Below are 27,058 nucleotides of genomic sequence, written 5' to 3'. Positions count from 1 at the left end.
AAGGCGGGGGCGCGGGGCGAGGCGAGGCGGCGGCTATTAGGTGAAGCTCATGGAGACTGTGTGCTCTAGTGCTTTGCGGCGGAGGGAGGCGATGCTGGTTCCCCGCCACACGTCGCTGCTATCCGGGGAGCTGCAGAGCTGGGACGAGCCCGTCACGTTGCTGGGGCCGGGCAGGGAGGCGGGCACCATGCCGGGGAAGGCTGGCTGGTAGAGGTGTGACTGCAGCCCGGCGCCGTTGGAGCCCGCCAGGCTGTTGGAGAGGCCCATGGAGTTGGGCGGCGGCCCGGCCGCCAGGCTGCACTGGGAGAGGGACTGCGCCATGGCCTGCTGCCTGCCTAGCGCCGGCGGCAGCGGCAGCTGCGACACGCCCGGCATAGCGGCGGCGGCCCAGCGCGTGTCGTTGGCGTGGAAGGAGCAGAGACTGTCGCCCATGGCGGCGGCGGCCGAGGGGAACTGCGGCAGCCCCGGCGTCGGCAGCAGCGTGCCCGGGGCGCGGAAGACGTTGGTCGTCTTCTTGCGTTTCTTCCACTTGGCCCGCCGGTTCTGGAACCAGACCTGCGGGCGGCGGGCAGCGACACACATCGTTAGCGACACCCGCGCCGCGGCCGGACCCGGCGGGGCGGCGGTAAGGGGCGCCGCGGGAGCGGGTCCCCCGGCAGGGCCCGGCCGGGGCCCGCGGCTGCCCGGACCTCCCGGCGAGCGGGGCGGAGGGCTCGGTGTTGCCGGTGTCACCGATTTCCGCGCCCGTCGGTGCGACCGAGGCGAACCTTTTATGAAGGTGCGGTTCGGTTAAACGCGATTTACTCCCTCCCCAACTCCTCTCCTCTCGGTACCTGTCACGGCCTTCCTTGTCTCCTGTCGCCCCCCTAAGACCCCTCCCCGGCCATTGTCTCTCCCACGCCCGCTCTTCACACTCATGGCCCTGCTGTAGCCCCACGCGTGTCCCCGTGACGGGTTAATGAAGCCGCTGGAACTTTTTATAACGAAAGAGATCGATGTGTCTGTCCCGGGATTGAGCTGCCTGTAGCCTCCCTCGCTCAGGAGGAGGTTCCAGGAGAAAAGCCTGGCCTCCCCCTTAAAAAAACAATAACACAAGCCAAAAATAAATGACTGGCCCACGGCTCTTGCCCCTGCGTGGAAGCACTCCCGAGCCGGCATCGGAGCAGGGCGCCGGCGGGGCGGGAAGCCTTTCCCCGGGCGAGCCCCCACGCCCGGCGCCGCTCAAGTCCCGGGGCTGCTCCGCGGGCAGGAAACCCTCCGGCCAAACCTCCCGCATTTGGTTTTGGGTTTTTTTTTAAAACAAAGGTGGTTTAGGTAAGCGGATGCTCATGATGCCGGCAGGGATAATTTCGTGGGTCTCGCTGCACCGTTACCGAAAGCACCGGGATGTTTGTTATGAAGGAAAAAATAGGTCCACTTGAAATCCAGATTAGCGCAATACTCGGACCTGCTGGAGTTTGTCGTTTAATGCTACGTACCTAAACTGAGAAATACGGGCGCCCATTAGCGGGAATGAACAGCTGTTAAAGAATTAAATGGTATATGAATAATCGAAAAATCGCGTTCAATTATGTTTTAGGGTTAATAGTTAAATTGTGGCTACAAAATCTTTTTATGTTTCACGGTTTACTGGTGGTGTAAAGAATCTCCGTCAGGTCTGATCGCCTCAGTTCATAGCTATGCTGCATATGCTTTTAAAATGTGAATGTTTCCAGTTGAAAACTAGTGCATGACAGATTAAAACACGGGGAAAACCTGGAGGAGATTTTGAAAATGCACACATGACAACTCTAGAAATATATTAACCGCGAGCATTTGGCAACTTTGGACTCCTTTTAAAATGCAACTAGCCCCTGAAAATTATTAATACAACAATGAGAATCTAATAGAGGTTGGAATCTAAAAATCTACCTTGATGATATCTGCTGTTACAGTAATATAGACATACTGTAAATGTATTTTAAAATATATAGACCATTTAATTCCCCATCTATAAATGGGTTAGAAATAGAGAGAGAGAGAAGGGGAGAGAATATAACTTCTTATTTTTTTTAGGGGCCAAAGCTTTATGAAGATCTCATTGGAATCCAGTGGATGATTAATGTGAAGATTTGGTAGGAAATCTGGAGAGCTGTATTAAAGCTCAGATCTCAGGTTCATTTCGATCAGCCAGCCATGAACTCTGGGCCGAATTCGTTACACTTTAATAGTGCTGGGAGAGGAAGAAAATGCAATTTCTCATTCCATTAGAAAACTAGAAAATACTCTCAGCTTGTCCCCTATTAAGATGTGGCAGGTGACGGGACCATTGTGGAGGGGACAGTCAATGGAATTACAGCACATTATTTTTGTTCGTATAAAATATTGAAAGGCAAGCCTGACTGTGCAGAAGTTATTTCACTGATTTGGTTTTTATGTAAATAAAATATTGAAAGTTAATTAATCCGTGCTAGAGACTAATGATTATGCTTATTATATTGCATTTGATCGTGTAATTTGCATGATACTCGCATTGCTGTTTAATAAGCCATTCCAGGTTATAAATAATTCTGAAATTGGTTTCTAATAATGGCATGCTATAAAAAGAATGGTTTTATTATACCAGCCTGAAAAGCAGAGCAATATCAGAGAGCAATTGGACTCCCGTTTAAGCACCAGCCGCTTTAATAATTATTTAAATGTATCATATACATCAAATATAGATCTAAAAGGAGGAAAGAGGTAATTTATTCTGGCATCTAAAGCCCTTAAAAACATATACAGCCGCTATAAATTAACTATTTAGATCATTCCTTAATCACTGTGAAGCCCACATACTGCAAGGAATGTGTAGGCAATCTGTTGATTATAAAGAAAACTATAAAGTACTCGTATAAGAACATAAACCAATTAATATTTAATTTAAATTTGGTCAAGGAGCACTGATACAGTGGATTGTGAAGTAGATACATTTTACATAAATTATTTTGCCTTAGATTACATAATGTTAATAATTTTGAAGTGTTAAGAAGGTTATGTTGATCTGATTACTTTTTAAACTACAGAACATTATTGTAGAAAATATTTAAATTGCCACTCTATTAAACTGTTTTTATCAGCAGTCTCGAGCTATTAGCATTGGTTTAAGATTAGGCTGAGACCATTAAAAAACTTTGTCTTTCTTCCTACGAATTTCTTTAATGTGCTGTTAGAAAATAACTATTTCCATTTTATATTTTACTTCATTTACCACACTCCTAATATTGAAATTGGTATCATTAACCTTTGGGAAACCCAATAAAGTTTAATAGACCTCGTTTTCTTTTTTCATAGAGTCAGTTGTCCAATTATATTTTATTTGTGAATCTAATTTCTTTCTTAATTTAAACTAATTATAGTCCTGTGTAGGCTGAGTCAAATTATTTTACTTTTTAAAAGCAGACGTGCATTTTCTGTCGCATTCGAGAACGGAGTCAGTTTCTGTTCATAAAAAACGTTCATTTAGGGATTTCTTTTGATGTGTCTTTATTTAGCTGAGGAGCCTAGGCTTGCCGAGAGGGATTGTGAACACCGGCTGCGGTAAAGTGCGGCGGCATTCCCGGTGCACTGTGCTGAGCAGGGAAAGCACATCCCATAAATGATTCCATTGTACATGCTTTCATTCCTCTGAAGAGGAATGAAAGTCGCTAAAATAACCCTTTACCCACAAAAGCCGAATCTGAGTAGCCTAACGGTTGGATCCATCTCCCCCTTCTCCAAATTTCGTTTACATTTATTTGACTAAATGGTTTCTTATGTGCCTGTGTGCAAATATATATATGTGTGTATGTACATATGTATATATACACACACACACACTTTTGAGAACAAAGTACACCCTAGATGTTGAAGTTACTCGCTACCCCTGCCGTCCCTATGCATTATAAAAGCCAGTACGGGGAAACTCCGATTCCAAATACAAGTGCTTTTTATCGAAGTGCCTTTTCACAAACCTGTGTGTCTTCCTCCGCCGCCCACCTCGACCCTCCCAGCGGCGGTGGCGGGGGCTGGGGAGACGCCCCGGCCCGGCGGTTGCGGCGCCGCGGCCATGCCGCCGGCAGCACCTTGGACAGCGGCCCCGCGCTCCCGCCCCTTCCCTCCGCGGAGCGCCTGGGCAGAGCCGCAGCCTCGCTGCCGCCGGAACTCCGCACCGGGCAATTCCCGGGCGGTTTTGGCTCGCCTCTTAGCGCCGAGCTATTGCGAGGGCTGAGACTCGCCCCTCTCGGGCTGTGCTTCCCCGGCCTCTTTCCTGCCCCGGGTTGGGCTGTGGAGCGGGGGAAACTCCGCCCGCGTCCCACTCGGGACCACCGCGTTGCAGGTGGATAGGGGACAAGAGGACACCCCGGGACGCACCGCCCCCGGCCCCGCCACCCTCCAGCGGGGATAGCTTTAGTCTCGCGTGCGTAAAGGGGCGGGTGGAGCGGAAGCGATTTAAAGTCTTCCTGCGCAAACTGTTGCGTTCAGGGGTAGGTTTCCTCCCCCGCCGTCGGGCTGAGGTTTGGGGGCACCCACACCCCCCCGCCCCGTTGTGCCTGGCCTCGTCGCCGTCGGTGCGCCCGGGGAAGGGGTCGGCGGGCGGGTAGGGGCGGGCTCTGCGCGGGGGCGGCTGCTCATACCTGCACCCGGGACTCGGTGAGGCCGATGCGCAAGGCCAGCTCTTCCCGCATGAAGATGTCCGGGTAGTGGGTCTTGGCGAAGCTCCTCTCCAGCTCGTTGAGCTGCGCCGGCGTGAAGCGGGTGCGGTGCCGCTTCTGCTTCTGCTGCCCCTGCTGCTGCCCAGCCTGGCTGGGGTTCTGGCCGCCCTGCTGGCCTTGCTGCTTGTCGGGGTCTTTGGCACTGACGGCTAAGGAGCTGGGGTTGGATCCCACCGTGGTGATGTCCTCCCCCGGCAGTAGGGTGGTCCCTTCCACCGTGTCCGAGTTGGGGGCCATGTCTCCCGAGTGTCCCCCCGGATCCGAGCCCCCTACACCCAGCCGACACTTCACCGCCTCCCGGTGTCCCAGGAGCTCGGCCGCATCTTTCATCCCTGTGGAAGCAAAGGAGCTGCGGTCACTCCCCTGCAGCCGGGCATGTATCCATCAGAGCCGCTTTCTAGCGCACCGAGCCAGCGAGAGACATCCAGCCACCGCCACCGCGTCCGCCCCGCCGCCCCTCGTCGCCTCCCGGCCGCCCGCCAGCCCCGCAGCACGGGCTCGGCTCCGCGGCGCGCAGAGCCCGCGGCCCGGCGCAACTCGGGGCGGGGGAGAGAAAACTTTACATGGAGCAGCTCCTCTTCCTGCTTACATAACCAGCTCCCTGCCGGGCCTCCTCTTTGCGAGACCGGGGGGGGAGGGAGCAAGATTTGCCGGGTTCGGCTTGGGTTTTCCAGTGGGGCTGGTAGAAGAAAGAGACGGAGAGAAAGAAATAACAGTCGAGCCGCCCTGCTGCCGGGAGCTTTAACTCCCCGACAGATGTGCGGGGACTTCGGTCACCCTGGCCACCTTTCCCCTCTCCTCCCTCCGCTCCTCTGAACAAACGCATGAATAACCATAAATAGGTAGATACAGATATTTTAAAACGAAAGAAAGGGGAGAGGAAAGAGAGCAGGCGAGCAGGAAAAGGCCACCCAGAACTTCTTCGTAAATACCATCGAGCTCGTCTAGTAGTAATAATAATAATAATATCATAATACTAATGTGTAGGTATGTGTATAAAAACAGGGGAGAGAGAAATTAAATGATCCACAACTCGTTGTAGATCTACATACTCCGTAGGTAGCCCTCTCTTTTTTTTTTTAAAGACGATATTAAATCAAATTAAACTTTAATACAGTACAATTACTTTTAAAGGATTTAGCCCATTTAGATCGCATTAAAGTAAAATAAGGAACAAATTGTCAATTTCCTGCCCCGGCTTCCTTCCCGCTCGCCGCCGCCGGTGCAGCCGCCGCGGGGTGTGGGGTGCTGGGGGAAACTCACCGAGACGGGCATCCAGGAGGTCGGCATGAGACAGCATCGCGCACCGTTCCAGGGCGAAGGCTGTTCCCCCCCAAATTTTAGCGGCCTTAAGTTATTTAAAATAGATATAAGAAATAGATATAGATCGCCTAAATGAAAGAAAATTCGGTGTGTGGTTAAAAAGGGGGTCTCTTGCATTATAATGTCCTTTAGAGAGACGGGGAGGTGCTTAACACTTCAATGAACCCGTGAGCAGCTCGGCGCAGGGACCAATCAGGAGGGCAGCCTGCAAACCTCAGCGCCCGGAGAGCCCCGCTCCGCCCGCCCGCCGCCGACCCGGCCTCCCGCCGACCCGACCCGGCCCGCACCGCGCCGCCGCTCCCTTCCCCTGCTCCGCTTGCCTTCGCCGCCCTCCTTCTCCCTCTTCCCTGCGCCCTTCTCTTCCAAATGCACATTTGACACCCTCCTCCCGGTCCGGGTCACCCCTGATTTATTGGTTTTTCTTCTTTTTTTTTTTTTTTTTTTTTTTAATGCCTCCTCGGAGTGCACCTTCGGACCCGATCTGGTCTGGCTCCCGGGGGTGGCTTGCAAGCCCAGCGCCCACCGGGGGGGATGTAAGTGGGTGAGCGCGGGCGGCTGCGCGGAGCGGGGCGGGGACGACGACGGCGGCGGAGACGAACGGGCCTGCTCTCGCCCACCCGCCGCCGCCTGGCCCCGACGGCTGCGGGGAGGCGAGGAAAGAGAAACTTCCGCGAGTTCCCCCAGCGGCCCGGGCCGCACAGGCTCCCCTGGCCCTCCGGAGCTCCCCGCTACCCCCTTCCCGGCCCCGCTTGATACACAAGCACACCGCAACTCGGGGAAAAGTGAACCAAACACCGCATGTACCGGCCGCCCAGGGAGCGCTTCCTCTCTGGCCGGGATTTAAAAGCCCGTAAGCCCTATTTTTTCGGGTAAAGTTTCCAAGTTCGGCTCGCCTACAAACTCAATTTAAAGCAGTAAATAAAGTTAAATGCTTTTTATTTTCCTCTTGAATATGTTAAACTACTTGAACAATTTAAAGTGCTTTGCACAAGTGAAGCGAACCATTTCTAATGTTCTGATTTTTCAAAGCCAGCCAACAACAAAGTTTAGATTAGTAATATATTTCTAACCAGAGTAATTTTCAAGATCATTAGGCATTTATGTAATTAGTGCCAAATCTATAAGCTTTTATTACGATTATTAGAGTAAAATCAGTATAAATTTGTACTAATTTACTACTGTTTAGACTTGGCTGTCAAGCCAAGAGGTTCCTATTGTAAATGATAACTGAGGAAATTAAGTGCAAAATTCTGTACCATTTCTGATCCGCTCCTAAACAATCCGTTTCAATTGTATTTGTAGCAGAACATAATGCCCTTTTAAAGTGATTTGAGTTGTATTTTTATTTGTAAAAAACAAAAATACCCTCTACCCGGGCACAATGAAAACCGATATTTACTACTTCCAACATGATTAACATTGATTTTTAATTCAAAAGTGATGCAATTAAGATTATTCATTTAGTGCAAATAAAGCTTCCACCAAAAAGGGAGCCCGGTGAAGTCTGTGTTAAATAATACAGCGCCAATGGCTTTTTTTTTCCGCCATCCAATTGATTTATACAAAACATTGTAAATACTGCATGCGAAGAGATCTAAGAGTGGTTTTGTTTGCAGCTCAGATGTGCAGGGGTTTCGGCAGCGACTGAACAAGGAGACAAAGGAACCGGCCGACCGGTCTCTAGGGAAGTTTTGATGCTTTTTTTTTTTCCTCCTCCCTGCCCAGATCTTTGGCTACATTGATTCAATTCAACTTTCGAGACGTCGGGCTGTTGCAATGAACCTGGGTGCCCAGGAACGGCTGCTAAGAGCAGGGAGAGAGACCCAGAGCCGGGCCACAATTTAGCTGGAGAGTCAGAGAGAGCGAAAGAAAGAGGTGGAGGTGGGGGTGGGAGTTTCGGGTTGTTTTTTTCTTTTCCGGTTGGATGGGGAACGGCAAGGATGGCTCATTTGCTTTGCTTTTTTCCTTTGAAAATTATTATCTATGTACAACTCCAGGGCAGCAGGGGAAGCCCCGGCGGTGAAAATTCCCGAGAGGCGCCCCCCGGCCCCCTGCCGGGCGCCGGGACCCGCGGAGCGGAGCTTGCGGAGCCGCCGGCGGCGCGGTGCGCGGCCGGGCCGGGCGCACGCCGGTGGGGAGGCAGGCAGGGGCCGGCGGGAGCCGCGGGGCGCGCAGCCTTTCGCGGCCGTGGCGGGTCTGGCCCTACCTGGGCGCGGGCGCCGCAGCTCCGCGCCGGAGTTACGGGAGTGGTCTGGGGTCGGCCGGGGGCTTTTGGGGTTCAGTTTTAGCTGTAGCCACTGGGCTATCCGGGCGCTGCAGGTACCTGCAGACGGCTTCTGCCGAGCGTGCTACGGGCAGAGTCACACGGCGTGCACGTGTACCTATTCCGTGTTTTTGTATGTTTCAGGTCGATAAATAAATGTGTAATAGTCAATGTGCAGACACATCAGAGTAATAACAATGGGATGAAATCAAAGGATTATCAATCTCTGTTAGTAACTGCTGAATAACAGTGTTGCGGTGTGATTGATAGTGCGCTTCATTTTGACTTTTCTAATGCTCTTGATTTTTATAGCAGTATAAACAAACTAAATTATTTCTTCCAAGACTTCAGAGCACAATCGTCTTAAAGGAAGGGGGGAAATCAGAGAAGGAAGTCTGCGGGAGAGAAAAGAGCGAGCAGGGCTGACATTTAAACATGTCAGAAAGAAAATGACAATGGGGTCTATACCCTAATCACATTCCGCTTCCGCACACTCTTGTTTTGTCAAGTGTCTGAATTCATCCGGGCAGTGTTGGAGATGTATTTACAAGGATTTTATTCCCCGTCATCTTTCCATTTTCCCAGTGTAGACAGAAAACTGCCAGTCAAGTCCATTCCTTGTTACAATTTACGGTATTCCCCACATGATCATAGGAACTGAAGTTCCTAACAAGGAAAGGCTTTAGCACAACGGCCCAAAACCTTGAGTGACAAGGGTGTCTTCAGAAATCACTTCAGAGCAAAGTAAAATGATTTTCTATGACGGATCCAGTGATTTTTCCTCAATAGTTTTTAGATTGTTACACACACGTAGAACTGGAACAAAGGGACCTACCAGAAAATATATTGGTTGCCCCTAATAAAATTTATTTAGACAGCTTACTTCTCATAAAAAATAGAGATTGAATTTCGTACAGGAGCGCCGGCAAAGGGGCTAGACACTAGGAGATCATCTCCCCTCACACTTTCCCTTTCCGGCGGGCCCGATCCTGGGATCCTAGCTGGGGCCAGCTCTCCCCTCCGCTCCCCACCTCCTGCCCACGCTGGCCGATCTGCCTGAGTAAGGACTGCGGGATCGGGGCGTGTCGCGTTTGGAAGCAATATAAGCCTAATTCTCCAATGCTGTGACCCTGGGGAAAAAAAGGTAGAGAACTTTCCAACCTCTCAGCTAAACTCAAGCCTTGATTGAATGAAGCTGTAATATAAACAAGTGTATTTAACCAATTCTGCTCTGATTTAGGAACAGAACCTTCTTTTATCAGAATAATTATATTTGGAGTGAGAAACACAATAAAATAAGGTTAAACTGCTAAAGTCAGCAGGGTGGCTTGGCGGAAATGGCTGATAAGGTTTGTAATTTGATATTTATGTATTTATTGAACATCCATCCATCCATCCAGTTAAGGGGGCTGCTGTATACAGAGCACCGTAATTGCTTTTTGCACTTAGCACACGCTCCCAGCGTTTATGAAATGCAACTTTTGTTTGCCTAGCTTGTTCGCGCTGCCTTTTTTTTTTTTTATTTCCAGGCAGTAGTCCTGAAATATCGGATATTATTATTCACATTCCCGTTCCTCAGTGCTGTATTGTAACATTGTTCGCTTTAATGAAAAGCGCCTCTCAATAATTAACGACCTCACATTTCATCAGACAAGAAAATAGGGAAAAGAATCAATTTTAATTAATTGTAAATTACAGCTATGCTTCTGAGTGTTATTTGCTTACAGAAAACAAATCAAGTGACTTAGGCTCCTGTTTACTTTTCCACATCGGCATAGCCTAAACACAAATGACAAATCAAACTATATCCTTTTGTTAGGTGTAATTTGGAGTTAAGAAATAGAAAAACATAAAGACGTGTTTTTATTTTAATCAACCCACTCGAAAATACGACTTCTTTGGAAATGAAGGACAAGGCTGCTAGCAGCTACAGATCCCAATTTATTCATTCTAGTCAGAGCTAAATATGATGATCATCGCTGCTTTACGACATTAGGCTGCATGCAGCATTTTGTAGCTGTAATAAATATACTTCTTTGAAAGCAACTTTATGAAGTTTAAACGCATCCGAGGCAAGAACGATCGCAGCTGATCAGAAACGCAGCCGTCAGATGTTCCAAAAATAGCTTTTCTGAGCGCGGCAGGGAAAGCTAGAGTCTCTTGTAATCTATTCTCAAATACGTTTAAGAACAGCGTTTTCCTATTTGCTTATTTATCTAAATATCTGTATCTCACTCCGGCTGAGTCAAAGTCAGCATCTCCGATTGTCTCCTCGCTGGCAGACTGCGGGGAAGCTCTCGACAGCGAAGCGGTTGCTTTAGATTGAAAGGATAGCTTCTATAAATTAATTTTCATCACAACTATGACAACCAGTCTTTTATGGGGAAAAAGCTATTTTAATATAAGGTATGCCTGACACCACCACCCACGATCTCCCCCGTCCAAATGGAAACTTTTTATACGCAAAAGTCACCTCTCCCTCCAGCTTTGTGTGTATGTATGTATAGTCTTTTGGCATAATATTAAGTTCATAAACTTAAAAATGCGGGGCCCAAGCATAACGCACTGTATTGTAACTTCTGCAGTCAGACAGGAATTATCGGGGCTACCCCGAAAGCGAAGGGAACGCCAGTATAAAGCATTTTTCAGATACATTTCTGTTCAGGGAAAGAGCACAGTTCCAGGAAGACTATTCCTACTGAGATTTGAGGAATTTATTTAACACATGCCCATATTTTAAAATGCGAAATCTCCCCAACCGGCTGGATAAATAAACCGCCAGGCGTGGCAAAGAAAGAATATACATCGGAGACTGACGTGGAGTATTTAATTTTCTCCTTTTTAACACCGTAGTTTTAATCTCTTCAATTACATAGGCGGTATATAGTAATAAGGAACATACATATTTTGTTTGTATGTGTTAAATTCACTGCTTTTCTGATTTCTATTTACTCAAGATAAATATATCAGTTATTCAGTTAGGTGACAAGTCTAGTAACTGGAATAAAAAGAAAACATCTCATCCTTATCTCTTCCTATAACTAGATATAGTGCTAATAAGACTGCATCAATCTTATCTGGCAAATAAATAGACACCCCCCCCCCCAAATTCGCCTCCAACAAGTTAATATGGTGTATCTGAGTGGAAAGTAGATATTTTCACGCATTCTGGAGATGAGGAGTGACTTTTAATAAAATCACAAGAAAAACAAATGTAATTCTGTAAGCAATTTCAGAGCTCAGCCATCTCTCACCGGCGCCGTTACTTAGCATTCTCCAGCCGTCCTAACCTTTTCTGTTAAAAACCAGTTAGTTGCAGAAATATGGCTGTCACTCAATCTGGGACCTTTAGATCCACTTTCCTTTATTATTGGGGGGGGGGGAAATTCTAGAGGTAATATGGTTTATTTTACAAGGATGATTTTTGTTGACTCCCCCCCCACCCCTTGCCCAAGCGCGGCTAATTCGGGGCGTCTATATTCACTCAATTAGAGAAATCTAAAGAGAAAATCGATCTTCCATCTGCAGAAATGCCAGCTTAACAAATTAGACTCTTGTTTCGTGCAGGTGATTTGGTGACAGTCAGGGAATTAAAAGTAATAAGGTGTTGTGTTTGAGACCACCGCCCCGGCCCTCCGCCCTGCCCCCGGCCGGGCCCCGAGAGGGAAGCGCCGCGCCCGCCTCGGCACTTCCTCCTTCGACCGGGCAGGCGAAAAGCCACCGCATCTCCCTCTGTAATTAATGCTGCTGCCATCCATGTGGGCTCGATTAAACCGTGATTTAGCCGAAAGAAATATAATTATAGCTGCAAATAAAATAATCAGCATTGAAGAGCGATTTCCTTAATGAGATGGAGCGGTTGCACGTCACGGAGTAAAGGGGTCTCATTAAGAGGTGATAATGAGGCTTAGGTGAATATTGGGAGTTGCACAAAATATCTAAACTGGTGAGAAAAGCCAGCACCAGGCAGGTCACAGGACTAGGTGCAGGCCCAGGCCGGAGCCTCCGGCGCTGTATGTGGAGGGCAACGGCGTCAGCGCCCTGTACCAGGTTGAGATACCCCCGGCCGGCAGCAGCCCTACCTCCGGCTCGCCGCCACCCCCCGCAGCCCGCCCTGCAAGTGCACTCGCTGGAGGACGGGCACCTACATGCCCGCGAACGCCCGGCCGCGCTCTCCTCGCCCGCGGGCACCACCTGGAGATAGGTATTTTGATTATGGCTAATTTTTTTAAAGCTATTAGCGCGACCATTTTTAACGAGGAACAGCAATGCTTAACAACTCCCTTCTGTGCACCCGCTCGGTACACCCGGTGCTCTCCACAGCCTTCCCGCGGAAAGCCTCGACTATTGCTATCCCTTCGACTGCGCAGTGTATCCCCGGCAGTCTCCAGAGCCGGCTCCTTAGGGAGCTGTCCGCGGCGGGTGGGGCTGCATGAGGCCGCGGGCAGCGCCCGGCTTCAGGCCCGTCGCGGTTCGGCTTTGCCAGCGAGGTGTAAAACAAAAGGCAAAACCTGTGAGAACGGAAGTCGACTCCCCAGGCAACAAAACAGAGACGAACATAGATTAGAACCAAAATGGCTAATTAAGAAAATCGATTACAGAACACCCACAGAGGAGCGCCAGTAGGGCTACTCCATCCCTCGCCTGCCACAGGTGTGAGGCTGCCAAGATGGCCGCCTGCCGCGCATGCTCCGGGCCCTGCTAGGCGGGAAGCGGTGGTGGCCCAGGACAGGGATGGCGAAGAAAGGGGCTAGTGGCTGGTCTCAGCGGGGGTTTTGAGGTACTGGAGGAGGAGAGGCCTGAGTGAAACCACCATGGCTAGTGGCGCTGCTTCAGCTCGGGACTGTGTGTGTGGGGGGGACTGCCTCTAACGGCCAAACTGGGGCTCGTGGGAGGCCTGTCGGCACCTCTGAGGGAACAGGCCTGTTTGAGAGCAAAATATTATATTTACATAAAATAAAAGGGAAGCAAATGGGATAATAGGCAGCCTAGTGTTCCCTGGAAAATTACATGCTGGCTCTGCTGTGTGACAGAGGGAAAAGTATTGTTTTGTTTTCACACACCCCCCCCCAGCTTTTTGTTTTGTTTTTAATAGTGTAAAATTGGGCGTGTCTTGGTGTTTTATCATCTAATCAAGAAAAACAGCTTGAATAAGAAATACTAAAATAAAATAAAGGCCAGGGTATTTTTCTTTCTTTGCTTATGCTCTCAGTAACTTAAAGAGGAGATGGAATCTACATTTTGTTCTTATTATCACCAAAAACATTTCACCTTTCAGCCCGATACCTGTAATACGTGGTAAAGGTCAAGTTTCTTGATTAGGGAAAAGGTCTGTGTGACATCAGCAAAAAATCTGGGAAGGCTGTGCTCAGCATTGAAGGAGCTGAGAGTTGCAGGAGCACTGGTGACCCCTGGGTTGAAGACTTGTCTTGCTCTTCTATCATGGTGAGATTTTTTTTTTTTTTTTAACTGACTACCTCTGTATTTTCAGTGTATTTGTGTGTGTAGAGGGTTTTGTAGTCTTAAACTATTCACAGCTTATATATATACATCCCAACAGTGATGTCTCCCATTTTGGTACTTTGTAAAACAATGGGGACATGCTGGGGCCAGCCAGACTCTAGTTCAGGATATCCCATTGGTAGTACTTACATTTATGACCATAAACATGTTAGAAATTCCAAAGTAGCCCTAAGGGACAGCTCTCTTAAGATTGTGTTTTGTTTTTTTTTCTTCTAGGAAAAAAATATTTTGGGCTTTTGGATGATTGGTTCTGTTGAAAGAAATTGCAAATTATGTTTAGAAAAAATAATCAGGAGTCTCAGGAGACTCTGCTACTGTCTGGAAAGAGGTAAATAAATGTTTTCTCAAAAAGCACTTCTGCTTTCTGTTAGGGTTTCATTTTCAGACTTTCTACCATTGTTTGCTTAACCTGTGTGCTCCTCTCTGCATAGTCACAAACTCTTCTGCCTGCAGGCCTCTCTCTTCCTGATTAGTCTGGCCGGTGGCTGGTATTTTGATCATGGCTTACAATGCTTGAATTGACGTTCTCTAAGAAGTAGTATCTCTGTCTCCTAAATTTGTCATGAATGTGGGACAGTTTTCTCATGTTCCAGCTCTAGCGAGGAATCATACAAACCTCAACACAAATCTTATGGATTTCTTCACATTTAAACTTAGCTGTTCCTTCTCAACTGAAAGCACAGGTTAACTATAGCAGATGTTTACTGTAAGCAGGGTGCTCTGAGGGAAGCTGAGACTCGGCACCCAGAATTTTGTATCCTCTGCTAGGGAAGCTACAGGACTGAAAGCCATTTTTTCTTTATGCTCCAGTTGAGGAGAAGGTATCAAATTTTGTAATGGGTAGAAGGTACTTTGTGTGTTGGGAGAAATAGTGTATTTGGGCTTGAGGACTGGAGTACTGTACAGAAAAAGTATTTTATTTCACTGCAGAGTAGTGACCAGGCATGAAATTATTAGAGCCCTAGAACCTCCTTTGCCTCCCTTACTGAAAGTGGCGCATGCTCATGATAGCAGCAGGTCAGACTGCAGGTGCCTCATCCCCTAGTGACAAGCACTGGGGGAACTGTACTCATCTGATTAATAGAGGCTTTCAGTCAACATAGTGGAGCAATAACACGTCACAAGTGTGGTAAGCATCTGACTAGGTTTATCTTCACCTGGCATAAATGCAGGCTGCTCTAGGTGGGTTACTTTCAGCCTAGAATAGTAGCAATTCTTTGGATGGGTAAAATTGCATGAAAGCACACCTGAGAGTTATGGCATGAAAGAGTTTAGCCTTGTAGCCACAGAAAACGCAGAACATGATGGCAGTGGTGGCATCAGTGGTGCCTGGGGATGGATGAGGAGATGACCGAGAGCTTGTGGGTCAGGATTAAAGGGAGGGCAGGGACAGGTGACGTTACGGTGGGGGTCTGCTACAGGCCACCTGACCAGGAAGACCGAACGGATGAGGCCCTCTATAGACAGATAGGAGCAGCCTCACGCTCACAAGCCCGGGTCCTCATGGGGGACTTCAACCACCCCGACATCTGTTGGAGGGACAACACGGCAGGGCATAAGCAATCCGGGAGGTTCCTGGAATGCGTCGATGATAACTTCCTTCTCCAAGTGGTAGAGAAGCCAACGAGGAGAGGTGCTATGCTGGACCTTGTTCTCACCAACAAGGAGGGGCTGGTGGGGAATGTGAAGCTCAAGGGCAGCCTGGGCTGCAGCGACCACGAAATGGTGGCGTTCAAGATCCTTAGGGCACCGAGGAGGGCGCACAGCAAGCTCACTACCCTGGACTTCAGGAGAGCAGACTTTGGCCTCTTCAGGGATCTGCTTGGTAGAATGCCATGGGACAAAGCCCTGGAGGGAAGAGGGGCCCAAGAAAGCTGGGTAATATTCAAGGATCACCTCCTCCAAGCTCAGGAGCGATGCATCCCAACAAAGAGGAAGTCAGGCAAAAACGCCAGGAGGCCTGCATGGATGAACAAGGAGCTCCTGGACAAACTCAATCACAAAAAGGAAGCCTACAGAGGGTGGAAGTAAGGACAGGTAGCCTGGGAGGAATACAGAGAAGTTATCCAAGCAGCCAGGGATCAGGTTAGGAAAGCTAAAGCCCTGATAGAATTAAATCTGGCCAGGGACGTCAAGGGCAACAAGAAAAGATTCTATAGGTACGTCGGGGATAAAAGGAAGATGAGGGAAAATGTGGGCCCTCTCCAGAATGAAACGGGAGACCTGGTTACCCGGGACATCCATCCATCCGCGGGTCCTGAAGGAACTGGCGGATGAAGTTGCTAAGCCACTATCCATCGCATTTGAGAAGTCGTGGCAGTCCAGTGAAGTTCCCACTGACTGGAAAAGGGGAAACATAACCCCCATTTTTAAAAAGGGAAAAAAGGAAGACCTGGGGAACTACAGGCCAGTCAGTCTCACCTCTGTGCCTGGGAAGATCATGGAACAGATCCTCCTGGAAGCTATGCTAAGGCACATGGAGGACAGGGAGGTGATTCGAGACAGCCAGCATGGCTTCACCAAGGGCAAGTCCTGCCTGACTAACCTAGTGGCCTTCTATGATGGCGTGACTACATCAGTGGACACGGGAAGGGCTACAGATGTCGTCTATCTGGACCTCTGTAAGGCCTTTGACACGGTCCCCCCCCAACATCCTTCTCTCTAAACTGGAGAGGTATGGATTTGATGGGTGGACTGTCTGGTGGGTGAGGAATTGGTTAGATGGTCGCATCCAGAGGGTAGTGGTCAACAGCTCAATGTCCAGATGGAGATTGGTGACGAGTGGCGTCCCACAGGGGTCCGTATTGGGACCGGTACTGTTTAGTTGGTGGAGCCGCACCCTACCGTCCCTGAGGCAGAGGCAGCAGATGGAGGCTCCGCGAGAAGCAGAGGATCCCCTGCCTTCTTGCCACCAGGTAGAAAGAGGAGACCTAAGCGACAGGGGGGGATGGAAACGGGTCCCTGCTCGGTGTGCCAGGCGAACCCCCGCCCGGCCTCCCCTCACCTTCCCGGTTGCCTTTACACAACAGATATGGGGCCCTCGAACTTGAGGGCGAGGCAAATGAGGATGTAGACGAAGGTCCGTCCAGGGGGTCGCCTAGGGTGAGGCAGTCAGCCCCACGCATTATGACTGCCTCTGCTAAGAAAAAAAGGAGGGTAATTGTCGTAGGCGATTCCCTTCTGAGGGGAACAGAGGGCCCAATATGCCGACCGGACCCATCCCACAGGGAAGTCTGCTGCCTCCCTGGGGTGTGGGTCAGAGACATCACTAGGAAGCTCCCTGGTTTGGTACGGCCTTCTGATTACTACCCGCTGCTGGTTATACAGGCTGGCAGTGATGAGGTTGCAGAGAGAAGTCCTGCAGTGATCAAAAGGGACTTCAGGGCACTGGGGCAACTGGTTGAAGGATCGGGAGCACAGGTAGTGTTTTCCTCTATCCCTACAGTGGCAGGGAAGGATACTGAAAGGAGCAGGAAAACACACCTGATCAACACGTGGCTCAGGGGCTGGTGCCATCGCAGGAATTTTGGCTTTTTTGATCATGGGGAGGTTTACATGGCACCAGGCCTGCTGGCGACAGATGGAGTCCAGCTGTCTCACAGGGGGAAAAGGATCATGGCTCAAGAATTGGCAGGGCTCATTGAGAGGGCTTTAAACTAGGTTCGAAGGGGGAAGGGGATAAAACCAGGCTCACTAGAGATGAGCCTAGGGGTGGCGTGCCGATGCTGGGGGCGAAATCGATAGCCCAGCTCAAGTGCATCTACACCAATGCACGCAGCATGGGCGGCAAACAGGAGGAGCTGGAAGCCATTGTGCAGCGGGAGAGATATGACTTAGTTGCCATCACAGAAACATGGTGGGGTGACTCTCATGATTGGAGTGCTGCAATGGATGGCTATAGACTCTTCAGAAGGGACAGGCGAGGAAGGAGAGGCGGTGGGGTGGCCCTGTATGTTAGGGAGTGTTTTGATTGTCTAGAGCTCAACGATTGTGATGATGGTACGGTCGAGTGTTTATGGGTAAGGATGAGGGGGAAGGCCAACGAGGCAGATATCCTGCTGGGAGTCTGTTATAGACCACCCAACCAGGATGAAGGGGCGGATGAAGCGTTCTACAAGCGGCTGGCAGAAGTCTCTCAATCGCTAGCCCTTGTTCTCGTGGGGGACTTCAACTTCCCGGACGTCTGCTGGAAATACAACACGGCAGAGAGGAAGCAGTCTAGGAGGTTCCTGGAGTGTGTGGAAGACAACTTCCTGACACAGCTGGTAAGTGAGCCTACCAGGGGAGGTGCCTCTCTGGACCTGCTGTTTACTAACAGAGAAGGACTGGTGGGAGTTGTGGTGGTCGGAGGCCGTCTTGGGCTTAGCGACCATGAAATGATAGAATTCTCCATTCTTGGTGAAGTAAGGAGAGGGGCCAGCAAAACCGCAACCATGGACTCCCGGAGGGCGGACTTTGGCCTGTTCAGGACGTTGGTTGAGAGAGTCCCGTGGGAGATGGTCCTGAAGGGCAAAGGGGTCCAGGAAGGCTGGACGATCTTCAAGAAGGAAGTCTTAAAGGCGCAGGAGCAGGCTGTCCCTGTACGCTGTAAGAAGAACGGGCGGGGAAGACGACCGGCCTGGCTGAATGGGGAGCTCTTGCTGGGACTTAGGAAAAAAAGGAGAGTTTACCCCTTGTGGAAGAAGGGGCAGGCGACTCAAGAAGAGTACAGGGATCTCGTTAGGTCGTGCAGAGAGGAAATGAGAAAGGCAAAAGCCCAGCTAGAACGCAATCTGGCCGCTGTTGTTAAAGACAACAAAAAAAGCTTTTACAAATATATTAATGACAAGAAGAGAACCAAGGAAAATCTCCATCCTTTATTGGATGCGGGGGGGAACATTGTCACTGAGGATGAGGAAAAGGCTGAGGTACTCAATGCCTTCTTTGCCTCAGTCTTTAACAGGCAGACCAGTTATCCTCAGGGTACTCGGCCCCCCGAGCTGGAAGACGGGGACGGCGAGCAGGATGAACCCCCCATAATCCAAGAGGAAGCAGTCAATGACCTGCTACGCCACCTGGATGCTCACAAGTCTATGGGGCCGGATGGGATCCACCCGAGAGTGCTGAGGGAGCTGGTGGAGGTGCTCGCCAAGCCACTCTCCATCATTTATCAGCGGTCCTGGTTAACGGGGGAGGTCCCAGACGACTGGAGGCTTGCCAATGTGACGCCCATCTACAAGAAGGGCCGGAAGGAGGATCCGGGGAACTACAGGCCTGTCAGCCTGACCTCGGTGCCGGGGAAGATGATGGAGTGGTTCATCTGGAGGGCGCTCACAAGGCATGAGCAGGACAACCAGGGGATCAGGCCCAGCCAGCACGGATTCATGAGAGGCAGGTCCTGCTTGACCAACCTGATCTCCTTCTATGACCAGGTGACCCGCCCAGTGGATGAGGGAAAGGCTGTTGATGTGGTCTACCTGGACTTCAGCAAGGCCTTTGACACCGTCTCCCACAGCATTCTCCTAGAGAAGCTGGCAGCTCACGGCTTAGACAGGTGTACTCTTTGCTGGGTAAAAAACTGGCTGGACGGCCGGGCCCAGAGAGTTGTGGTGAATGGAGTTACATCCAGTTGGCGGCCGGTCACGAGCGGTGTTCCCCAGGGCTCAGTACTGGGGCCAGTCTTGTTTAATATCTTTATTGATGATCTGGATGAGGGGATTGAGTGCACCCTCAGTAAGTTTGCAGATGACACCAAGTTGGGCGGGAGTGTTGATCTGCTCGAGGGTAGGAAGGCTCTGCAGAGGGACCTGGACAGGCTGGATCGATGGGCCGAGGCCAACTGTATGAGATTCAACAAGGCTACGTGCCGGGTCCTGCACTTCGGCCACAACAACCCCATGCAGCGCTACAGGCTTGGGGAAGAGTGGCTGGAAAGCTGCCTGTCGGAAAAGGACCTGGGGGTGCTGGTCGACAGCCGGCTGAACATGAGTCGGCAGTGTGCCCAGGTGGCCAAGAAGGCCAATGGCATCCTGGCCTGTATCAGAATTAGTGTGGCCAGCAGGAGTAGGGAAGTGATTGTGCCCCTGTACTCGGCCCTGGTGAGGCTGCCCCTCGAATACTGTGTTCAGTTTTGGGCCCCTCACTACAAGAAGGACGTTGAGGTGCTGGAGCGTGTCCAGAGAAGGGCAACGAGGCTGGTGAGGGGTCTGGAGAACAGGTCTTATGAGGAGCGGCTGAGGGAACTGGGGTTGTTTCGCCTGCAGAAAAGGAGGCTGAGGGGAGACCTCATCGCTCTCTACAACTACCTGAAAGGAGGTTGTAGCGAGGTGGGTGTCGGTCTCTTCTCCCAAGTAACTAGTGATAGGACAAGAGGAAATGGCCTCAAGTTGCGGCAGGGGAGGTTTAGATTGGATGTAAGGAAAAATTTCTTTACTGAAAGAGTGGTGAAACATTGGAACAGGCTGCCCAGGGAAGTGGTTGAGTCCCCATCCCTGGAGGTATTTAAAAGACGAGTAGATGAGGCACTTAGGGACATGGTTTAGTGGGCATGGTGGTGTTGGGTTGACGGTTGGACTCGATGATCTTAGAGGTCTTTTCCAACCTCAATGATTCTATGATTCTAATATCTTCATCAATGACATAGTGGGATTGAGTGCACCCTCAGTAAGTTTGCAGATGACACCAAGCTGAGTGGTGCGGTCAACACGCCAGAGGGACGGGATGCCATCCAGAGGGACCTGGACAAGCTTGAGAAGTGGGCCTGTGTGAACCTCATGAGGTTCAACAAGGCCAAGTGCAAGGTCCTGCACCTGGGTCGGGGCAACCCCTGGTATCAATACAGGCTGGGGGATGAAGGGATTGAGAGCAGCCCTGCCGAGAAGGACTTGGGGGTACTGGTGGATGAAAAGCTGGACATGAGCCAGCAATGTGCGCTCGCAGCCCAGAAGGCCAACCTTATCCTGGGCTGCATCAAAAGAAGCGTGGCCAGCAGGTCGAGGGAGGTGATTCTGCCCCTCTACTCTGCTCTGGTGAGACCCCACCTGGAGTACTGCGTCCAGCTCTGGAGCCCTCAGAGCAAGAAAGACATGGACCTGTTGGAGCGGGTCCAGAAGAGGGCCACGAAAATGATCAGGGGGATGGAACACCTCTCCTATGAAGAAAGGCTGAGAGAGTTGGGGTTGTTCAGCCTAGAGAAGAGAAGGCTTTGGGGAGACCTTATTGCGGCCTATCAGTACTTAAAGGGGGCTTATAAAAAAAGATGGCGGCAGACCTTTTAGCAGGGCCTGTTGCGACAGGACAAGGGGGAATGGCTTTAAACTAAAGGGGGGTAGATTTAGACTAGATATAAGGAAGACATTTTTTACGCTGAGGGTGGTGAAGCACTGGAACAGGTTGCCTAGAGAGGCGGTGGATGCCCCCTCCCTGGAAACATTCAGGGTCAGGTTGGACGGGGCTCTGAGCAACCTGATTTAGTTGAAGATGTCCCTGCCCACGGCAGGGGGGTTGGACTAGATGACCTTTAAAGGTCCCTTCCAACCCAAACTATTCTATGATTCTATATCTTGTAAGACTGGGCTGAAAGATGCCTTTTGAGTCAGTGAGTCCGGCAACTCCACCATAACTACTGCCCTTTTCATACTCTGATGATGGCAGGTCCACAGCTGGGTAGTGTGAGAGTGGTTTTAGACTGGAGGTACTGGGTTTTCTTTTTTTAGCATTGGGAGCAAGAGTGGCAAGGATAGTGGTGGTGGTCGTTTCTGCTCTTTGAGAGTGAGGAACTAGAGAGAAAGTCCTGTGTTGGGGTGTCCAAATTGGGGAGGGAGCCAGAACGTAATGTGGGGCTTGGTTGCTGGTAGTCAGCAAATCGAATCTCTGTGTGCAGTGCTGGCTTCTCTGAATGTTAATAAAGTTCTGCTTCCTTCCTAAGCCACATCATTTACAGCTAATGAAGCAGTGAGGGGTTGTGGGGGAGAGAGCCTAGCACAGAGGATGGTGACATGCTGGGGGAGGAAACCTGCAAATGGCCTTCTTTACTTTGGATGGCTCCCAGCTGTCACTGCTCTTCTCTCCTATGCTGTCTTCAGAGTATGCCTTCCTTCTGCTCTGCAGGGGGAGAATTAGAGAGGCAGAGATAAAATAGCCCAGTACAGTCAGGATAAGTGTGTTCCTTTTTGAACTCAATGTTTGAAAACAGTAGCTTGCTCCTTGGACTGCTTATTGAGATTCCTAGTGGGAATAAGAGCTCAAAGAAGGCTTGTCTGTGTAATAAGCATTGGTAAAACTTCTCTCACACAGTTGTAGCTCAAAAAGTAGCTGATGGGGGTGAACGTTTTGTCTTGTGATATCTTTATAAGGTCTTTATCCTGAATTGCAAAGCGTGCTGTCCTTTGTGATCATCTTGCCACGATTCCATTTTTAGCACAGTGTATGTGCTTTCGGGCAGCTATTGGGTTTTGGAAGTGTTGCAGGAGAAGAGTCAGAGATGACTCAGACAGATCTGAGCTAGCAGTTAGTTTATTGAGTTCTAATCAGTAAATTTAGGTATGTAAAATATTTTAATAAGTACAGATGGGTTGGCGGTCAATACTCTACTATTTACTACACTTAAAGTTAGTATGGGATACAAAGATTATCGCGTAAGCTTACTATACGTATCTTAAATGTTACATGCATGCAAAAAATGTCACTTACCAACCCATCGATGCCTGGTGTCAGGTAAGGGATCTCTCAGCCTCGAGGAGTAACCTTGAGAGGCGTCCCTACTCAAGGGGAGATCACCGCCACACAGCCAGCTGCTACGGAGGGAGAGCTCAACAGGCCCTGGTGGCTGCAGATATTTATAGCGTAAAGTGGTTGATTTGTAGTCTGTTGATTTTCTGCTGTGTTCATGCAGTTTCTGCCGCTTATCAGCCCAGTCTCCAGCCAAACCGTTTTTTTTTGGTTTTGGTGCTGGGTTCTCGCTGATAGCCTCACACAATAGGATTAACTTTGGTTAGGCCTACTTCTTGAGCATCTGCCTGGACCAAAGTTCAATTAGTTCAAACAGGAGGAGTGCATCCGTCATACTCTCCACCCCATGATTACAGTCAGTCCACTTCACAGAGTGGTGGTACAGTCACCTCTTGCCTCTGTGCCATAAATATAGGGCGGTAAAGACATTACCTTTTCGATAGGCTGGTAAATAAGTTAATATATCAATTTGCTGATTCTTTAATATCGACATGTTCACTCATAGCTATTATATGTTGAGATAAGTGCCATAATTTGATATATAAACAAAGGGTTAACAATAAACACAAAACTACAAAGATTAACAAGACTACAATTGGGTGTAACATCAAATTCAAAGCTCCAGTTGCTGTTGGTGACCATCCAAGGAGTTTCCCACCAGTGATGTTCTCCATCTTTCTTCACTCTTTCTAGGATGCGGTGTATCTCCTCTGTGTCATGACAGATGGTAATTAGGATTCTTTGTCCGTTGTTTCGAACTCGTTTTAGCAATTGACACAGGTCATCATGTTGCAACAGTTTTCTTACCAATGTGAGATTCATTCTAATGGGGGTAGGTAATAAATGTTGATACAATGTGTAGTTAGATTGTAACAATTGGTGGGTTGTGACAGGAGTTGAATAGTTAGTTGCATCCCATAATTTTAGTAAAATTACAAATACAGATATCTGATTGTGTACATCTACAGTGGTGTTGCCTATAAATATAGAATCACAAAGGGTTCTCATGCAAACACATCCATTTCCAACATATACAAGTACAGTTTCAGGGGTTTCATTGGGATGTATCTCAAAATGACAAACACTTTGTTCAGTGTCAAGACAGATGTCTTGGGCTTTAATGGTATTACTTTCACAAATAAATCCTTGTTGTTTCCGTACAACACTTGTGTCAACATTGACAGTTTGCCATTTGTTCCCATTTTGTTGGGCCCATACTCTATGTTCTAATGGATAGAGTACAGTTCCATGGTGATTTAATCCCAGCACAATGATTTGGTATATGGTGGATACTGAAGCATTGTGTATTGTTAAAACAAAAGCTGTGGCTTTACTGCTGGTGGGGTCATAAGTGAAGCTGACTAGATACCACCAAGACTGGAAATCCTTTTCGAATTGAGTCGCATTTTCCCAAATTACCTTTCAAATCTCAGTGGGCAAGGTGCCCTCATTGTCTTCCCTTATAATTGCTGCTATAGTGGATTGCACCCATAACTGAGCTTGGATACAGCTAAGAGCTAGAGAAACATTATTCTGGGCGACGCCAAGTGCGTCTATAATTAGTTGGTGGTCCTTCTCATTAATTCTTTCCCATTTAGGCAATATATCAGCTAAGAGCCATTGACTAGTTCCTAATGCCAGCAAAGAAGATCTTAATGGGATGTTCTAGTTTATACAAATCACTTGTTGCCAAGCTTAATTTGTTTGCCAAAACTTTAGCGTCTATGCTGTTTAATACTCGTAATCCTATTCCCAGGATGCCAGTCACATCTCTCCTTGCTCATTTTGGAGAGGTGAGTTCACCCGTGCAACCATGCTAACCATCCTGTATAGGGTGTATTTAGGAATGGTGAGCAGGTAGGTTTAATTGCAGAGATATTAACCTGCATTGATAGTTCCACTCGCTTGAGGGACCATGATGGATTAAATAGCACTTGTTGCTGGCCTGTATATTTAATAGCATAGGGTCCAATTTCAGAAATCTGTGGGGATAAGGTTTCAACAGTCTTATCGGGGGTCTTGGAGGTAGTAGGATGCATTGTGGGGGTTGTCCTGGTTTCGGCAGGGATAGAGTTAATTTCCTTCCTAGTAGCTGGTATAGTGCTGTGTTTTGGATTTAATATGAGAATAATGTTGATAACACACTGATGTTTTAGTTGTTGCTAAGTAGTGCTTACACTAGTCAAGGACTTTTCAGCTTCCCATGCTCTACCGACTGAGAAGGCTGGAGGTGCACAAGAAGCTGGGAGGGGGCACAGCCAGGACAGCTGACCCAAACTGGCCAAAGGGATATTCCATACCATGTGATGTCATGCTCAGTATATAAACTGGGGGAAAGCTGGCCGGGGGGGCCACTGCTTGGGGACTGGCTGGGCATCGGTCGGCGGGTGGTGAGCAATTGCATTGTGCATCACTTGCTTTGTATATTCTTTTATTATTATTTTATTTCAATTATTGAACTGTTCTTATCTCAACCCACGAGTTTTTCTCACTTGTGCTCTTCCGATTCTCTCCCCCATCCCACTGGGGCGGGGGGAGAGTGAGCGAGCGGCTGTATGGTACTCAGTTGTCGGCTGAGGTTAAACCACGACAGGGTTAAGGTAGTTTTTGCTGTGCCGATATAAATTATCCCAGTTTCAATTGCAGATAAATTATATCTCCACGTGCATAGTATTTTTCTTTCCATATTTTCTTTTAATTTAACACTCATTGAACAGCTATTAGCCTCATTATATCTATGCCACTTTTCGAAGGAACTATATTGAAAACTAAATAAGTAAATTCCCCTTCATTGTCTGGGGGTTGTTTCACATATTATGCTTATATTTCCCTCTGCCAAATTCATGTTAATGGGTGGGATTCCTAAATTTGTACAACTATAGCTTGCTTTCTTAGCGATTGTCATTGTAATGCACTCAGGCTTAAGCACGGTTACGACCATTACCATATTGATTAGTACAAATAAAAGAAGTGAGGGTGTCCATCCTGTGTGTCGGGCTTGTCGACACCTCCACTGGAGCTGGTCCATGCAGGCCAAGATGGTTAGGAGACGGAAGAGAAATAGGTCTCCAGCAATAGTGACAACTTCTCTGGGGGGGGTATTGCCCCATTGGTATTATTCATTTTTCCTGCAAGAGAGAAGAACAATAGTCTCAGTGGGGCATGTCCGGACCAGTTACCCTGTTATGTTCAATAACTGGGATATATCCATCTGGTACTAATACAATGTTCAGCGCCACTACTATCTTTTGCCTTCCAGGCCAGAGCACCATGAGGTTCAGTCAAGATCATCAGTACTTATGCCTATTTGGGGTAGTTTGACCATGACAGGTTGCCCTGGTTGAAAGGTCATGGGGAATTTTCTACCATCTGTGGGAAGAGTGTCATGAGGTGCCACCACGGTGGGAAAGAATGCACAAGCAACTGGACTACCAGTTGGACCATACCTGTTATTTAGTTGCTGAACTACTTTCCACACTCGAGTTTCCCAATGGGGTTCATGGGGTTTTAAATACCGTTTCAATAAACTATTGGCTCTTTCTACCGTCCCGTTTGATTGAAGGTAGTAAGGAGTATGGAATACCCATTGGATTCCATTCTGTTTGGCCCAGTTTTGGACCTCTTTATTGGAGAAGTGTGAACCATTATTGCTTTGAATCATTTCAGGTGTTGGTAGGCCCAAAAACCATGATGGTCAGACTGTATGGTACTGCGACCAGTTGCGGACCGACATATCCATGCCATGATTAGTCCTGATACTACTTCTATTCCAGTTAGGATATATTTATATCCTAATGATGGCTTCAAAGGACCTATATAATCTATTTGCCATGCAGACCATAATGCTTTACCTTGCCTTATATGTAAAGGAGGGGCCTTAGCTGGATGATCTGTAGTAAGTTTTAATCTACGTTGTGGACATTCTGAAATAATAGTAGCACACACAGCATGACTAAGGGGCCATCCTTTACTTTATGCTGCAAAGTACAAGGCTTCTCTTCCCGTATGGCCTAAGTGTTAATGCAACCATTCACCTAGAGGATACCATTCTTTCTCTTGTGGCTCTTCCTCTAACTTTATACTATGTGTATGTGCCAAAGCATCCACCCGATTGTTCAGTTTTGATGCTATATCTGACTTGGTGGAATGGGCTTTCACCTATCCTATCATTAATGGGTTTCCTTTTCTGTTCCTGGCTATACTAGGAAGTTTTTGCCAGTCCTCCTTCCTCCACACAGGTGCTCAGTTTACTTCCCAATTTAATGCTTCCCATTGACAAAGCCCCTGGGTCGCTCCAGCCCATACATACAGCATAAGAGTCGACGTAAATTATGTCAGCTCCGTATTCAGCTGCCAACATTACTGCATGCAATTCTCCTACCTGCGCACTACCCTCTCCCTCTTCTACCTTCTGCTGACCGGTTTTCACTTCCAAAGCCACTGCTTTATATTTCCGTTTTCCATCCACTCTTTTGGCTGATGCATCTGTAAACCAAACACCCTTCAAAGGGTTTTCAGCTGATAGAGG

General features: G+C 48.6%; 1 protein-coding gene across 1 annotated transcript; it reads right to left on the bottom strand.

Annotated features, from left to right (window-relative positions):
• Positions 1-36: 36 nt before the first annotated feature.
• Positions 37-6,012, bottom strand: LOC143172092 (homeobox protein orthopedia-like). The gene is made up of 3 exons (XM_076361338.1): positions 5,976-6,012; positions 4,635-5,044; positions 37-555 (listed from the first exon to the last, which is right to left on the bottom strand). Exons 1-3 carry the CDS (start codon positions 6,010-6,012, stop codon positions 37-39), a joined length of 966 nt encoding a protein of 321 aa, XP_076217453.1.
• Positions 6,013-27,058: the final 21,046 nt, after the last annotated feature.

This window comes from Aptenodytes patagonicus, chromosome W (genome assembly GCF_965638725.1).
Source record: "Aptenodytes patagonicus chromosome W, bAptPat1.pri.cur, whole genome shotgun sequence".
Classification (NCBI taxonomy): domain Eukaryota; kingdom Metazoa; phylum Chordata; class Aves; order Sphenisciformes; family Spheniscidae; genus Aptenodytes; species Aptenodytes patagonicus.
Note: the sequence above shows the minus strand (reverse complement) of the source record. Positions and strands in the feature narration are given on the sequence as shown.